A 3906-nucleotide genomic window follows, 5' to 3' on the forward strand; every position below is an offset into this window, starting at 1 on the left:
AATGCTACATTGGAATTAGATCTGATCAACGTGGGGATGGATTTGCCAACATTGGAAAATTCAATTCGGATTTGGTGGCGCAGAAAAAAAATTGTCCCTATCATCCAAGGTTGTCTAAAGCCATCCAAAGTTTGAATTAGGGTAATACACTTATAAATAGAGATATAGATTCTTTTTTTTACCCTAGATTGGTCGAGGGAACAAGCACTAGTCGATTAAGTTATGGCGGCCTAGGTTTAAAGTCAACAATTTCGGGTCGTGTTGTTATATTCCTGCCGATTGTCTAATATCACTTCACGTCGTCACCAAAGTTTTGACATGATTATAAAAGTAAGTTTTCTTTTTTATTGAAAATGGATTAAGACGTGTCGAATTCGAGTTAGCTGCTTCGTGCCGAGTTAGATTCGAATTTCTTCGATAACTTCGTAACGTGTCGACACAAGAAGGAACGGTACTTAAAAGCGACACGCCGTAAATTACCGCGGCGCCCTTTTCGCAACTACCCCGAGAAAGGTGACCCCAACCCCCCCGATTATCCCGCCAGCAGGGTTGAGCACACATCCGAGTCATCCTCCACCGGACTTCCAATTTTCTCTTGCATTTTCGTTGGAAAAAACAGGAGACGACAGGAGAGTTCCTCGTCATCTGCTAAGACCAGCTCGGTGTGCGTGCGCCGTCCCAACGAATGATCTTTCCGAAGAGCCAATGGTGACCGCAGGATTTCCCTTCCCAGAAGGAGGAAGTCTCAAACCATCATCCCCCGCCGCCCACAGCAAAATTTCAGAAAAGCGTGCTCGATTTCGACAAGATCATCCCCTGATTTCCCCCCCCACAAAATCAAGATCGATGGGTCAGATGAATTTGACGACTCGTGGTCATCGTAGTCATCATCGCCTTCTCCCCTCCGTCTATATCAAGAACGTCCTCCTCACCGTCCTCCCTCCACTCTCTCTCTCTCTCTCTCTCTCAACAAACGAACGAACGAACAAACAAGCACAGCAGAGCAGAACAGAACAGAACAGAACAGAGCAGAGCAGACAAAACGACCCAAGAGATTAGATTAGCATTAAGTAAAGCAAAATCGAAGCCAATCCGATATGGCTACGCGTCGGTTTACAAAACCCACCTCCCCGTTTCCTCATCTCTCCTGCTCCACGTTCCACCCCGGCTACTAATAAGAAATCTTCAAGAAAGTTCGGATTTTTCCTCCTCGTTCGTTGTTCGTTCGTTCGTTCTCGGGGAGAGACCCTTTTGGCGAAATGGGTTTGATCTTCTCGAGCGAGTCCCTGGGTTGCGCGCCCTCCGCCGGGCCGGCGGCGGCGACGGGGCTGGGGGACCTGCCGGAGGGCTGCGCGGCGTCGATCTTGGCCTACTTGGAGCCGACGGATATCTGCCGGCTGGGGGGACTGAATCGGGCGTTCCGAGGGGCGTCGTGGGCGGATTTCGTCTGGGAATCGAAGCTGCCCGAGAACTACGGTGTTCTCGTCGAGAAGGTGCTCGGTGGTGCCTGTGTCGTTGGAAATGGGTTGAGCAAGAGGGAGATATACACGCGGCTTTGTCGAGCTAACGTTTTCGATGGAGGCACAAAGGTAGACGTTTTGTAGCGGAATTATTGTTAAGAGTCGATGAATTTTTTGATAGAGCAATGAATTTCTCATGATCGTTAAGTGAAGAAATGTTGTGTGTTTGAATTTATCTACTATTTGGATGTTTATGAGGTTTTCGTTTGTAAGGATTGTTGATCTCTTCTTCTGGCTTGGAGCTGATAATCTGATAAAAGTGTCCAGTTTTAGATTCACCAAGGTACTTCTGATACAGAAAATATGTGGAGAAAAGCTGAGATTATGTTTTCAGATGATGAAAAATTTGTTGATTGGGATCTGAGAAATAGGATTATATCAACAGTAGTTGAAATTGAGCTTTTTCTGTTTTTACTCTTATCGAAATCTGCTGGATATATGGGGAGCTTTTGTGGTGAGAGTACTGGCATTAGGAAGTGTTATTTTCTCTTCTGGTGGTTTATTTCAGCTAATAATCTGACCTACCTCGATTTTTTTGGATATTTTTTACTTGTTTCGAGAACTGGGTTCTTTCTCTTTGATGCATGGGTTGCGTGTGATGTTCCGCGCCGAATTATATCGGCATAGGGTTTAATTCGCGAATCTCTACGAGTTAGTCGAGTTCGGATTTATGATTCAATTGCCCAAGCTTTCAGTTAAGCAAGGTTGACGCGGCATAGCTGATGCGGTATTGTTGTTTATCTGTTTTGCCAGAAAGTTTGGCTGGATAAATGTACCAGCCGTGTTTGTATATCTATTGCTTCAAAAGGCTTAGCTATTACTGGGATCGATGATAGAAGATATTGGAGTCACATCCCAACAGAGGAATCTAGGTGAGTCTCGTGTTAATTCCTTGTCAGATTCATTGACGAAATTATATGCGTTTTTGGGAACTTATTGTTTAGGTAAATTTCCCGATAGGGTCCCAAGTGTTCGGGTTTGGGGATTCCTCATTGTAATCATCCTGAAGAGGTCCTTTAATTATCTTAGTATTCAATTTCTTTTTGCAAATTCCGCGGATTTTACGCCTTGATGTTTGGCCTGTTTGCCTATTAGTTTCTGCACGGGATTTTTAGCATTATTTGTGCAAAGCACTACATCATGGAAGTTGCGTTTTCTTTTTTGGATATAATCATGTTATCTTTTTGGATGCTTTTGGTAGATGGCCTTAAGAACCGGAGCTCAGCTTTCTTAACCTCATGCTGAAGGACCTATCAGTTTAGTTTCATTGGTGGACTATTTATCTGATTCTTCTATATTTGTAAAGTTATCAGCTGTCTTCAAGAAGTTATAACCATGATGCTTTTGGAAGAAGAATGGACTCAGTTCTGAGCTTTGATTACGACATCTAGTTGTTATACGACTCAGTTCTGAGCTTTGATTCCTACATCTAGTTGTTATATCTTTTGGGCTATTTATACAGGCAATATCAGAAAATTAAGGACTATTCACTTAGAGCTTTATCTATTTTTTTTTTTAAATATCAAACTCTTTTGAGGCACCAATCAGAATTTGATGCAATTAGATGGTTCCAGTCTTTCTTTGAAATATTAAACTTTTAGACCATGACATGCTTTGTAGCCTTTGCAGCTGAACTTTCCTGCTGTTATTGACAGTTGACATGGCGTCCATCAAGAAGTCAGGGCAACTGTCTCAAAAACTTTATTACCTCGTAAATTTCGTCATCCTTATTTTCTCTCGTTGTTGGAAAGCAAATAAAAAAAAGCATGGAGACTTGTATAAAGTGTAGAATTTGGGTTACACAATGTCATTTGTTACTGAATCTGAAGTGCTACTCTTGTTTCGTTGAGTACCATAGTCTTAGGCCTATCATCTACATGTGCAGTTGGTGCTTGACATCTATTCTGCTATTTTTCAATCTATGGGAAATGGCCAAGTATGGTTGGAAGGAGATAAGGTTTTTTTGGGTTTGTGTCTTCGAAAAACATCGGTGCTCCTTTGTACTTTTCTTAGCCTTTTTTATTTCTTTAGCCTTGTTGACTTATAAATGCTGATGTTTGTTCTGGGAATTGGGTGTGCCAATTGAAAACCTGATAGCGGCATTGTTGGTGAATTCTGTTATACCACATGAGTTATTACAGTCAAATAAAGCTACCAATTGGATTGCTGTCTTTGAGAGAGCACTTGCGTGTTTGGTTAAGTATCATCACCATACCAAGCCTCAGGAGGTGTGGTCATGGGTTAGTCCTACTGAAAAAAACTTCCTTTGGGCCACTCTTGGGTTTCCCCTGCCTTGGTAACTACTTAGTTGCAATGCAATGGGAGACTACCTCGACAGATTAGTAGGGTGCTTTAAGAGGCACCGACGCTTAATGTTAGAAAAAGA

At 42.5% G+C, this 3906-nt stretch overlaps 2 protein-coding genes across 5 annotated transcripts in view; one reads left to right on the top strand and one right to left on the bottom strand.

Annotated features, from left to right (window-relative positions):
* Positions 1-1259: 1259 nt before the first annotated feature.
* LOC115690292 (F-box protein PP2-A12-like) lies at positions 1260-3904 on the top strand. Of its 4 annotated transcripts, none has more exons than XM_056317988.1 (3): positions 1260-1589; positions 2274-2392; positions 2722-3904. In XM_056317988.1, the coding sequence occupies exons 1-3, from the start codon at positions 1260-1262 to the stop codon at positions 2729-2731; spliced, it is 459 nt and encodes a 152-aa protein (XP_056173963.1). In that variant the 3' UTR covers positions 2732-3904. The 4 variants fall into 4 exon arrangements, with proteins under 4 accessions (XP_056173963.1, XP_056173962.1, XP_056173964.1 ...); XM_056317987.1 differs by having other exon boundaries at positions 3141-3904; XM_056317989.1 differs by having other exon boundaries at positions 3150-3904.
* LOC115690287 (sugar transport protein MST5-like) overlaps positions 3873-3906 on the bottom strand; it is a 960-nt gene continuing 926 nt past the window's right edge. Inside the window, exon 3 of the mRNA XM_056317653.1 lies at positions 3873-3888. Within this exon, the coding sequence (XP_056173628.1) occupies positions 3873-3888 (16 nt within the window). The remainder of the gene's footprint in view (positions 3889-3906) is intronic.

The sequence above is a fragment of the Syzygium oleosum genome, unplaced genomic scaffold (assembly GCF_021117445.2).
Source record: "Syzygium oleosum isolate NSW1041296 unplaced genomic scaffold, Sole_v2.1 Sole_v2.14, whole genome shotgun sequence".
In the NCBI taxonomy this organism is placed as follows: domain Eukaryota; kingdom Viridiplantae; phylum Streptophyta; class Magnoliopsida; order Myrtales; family Myrtaceae; genus Syzygium; species Syzygium oleosum.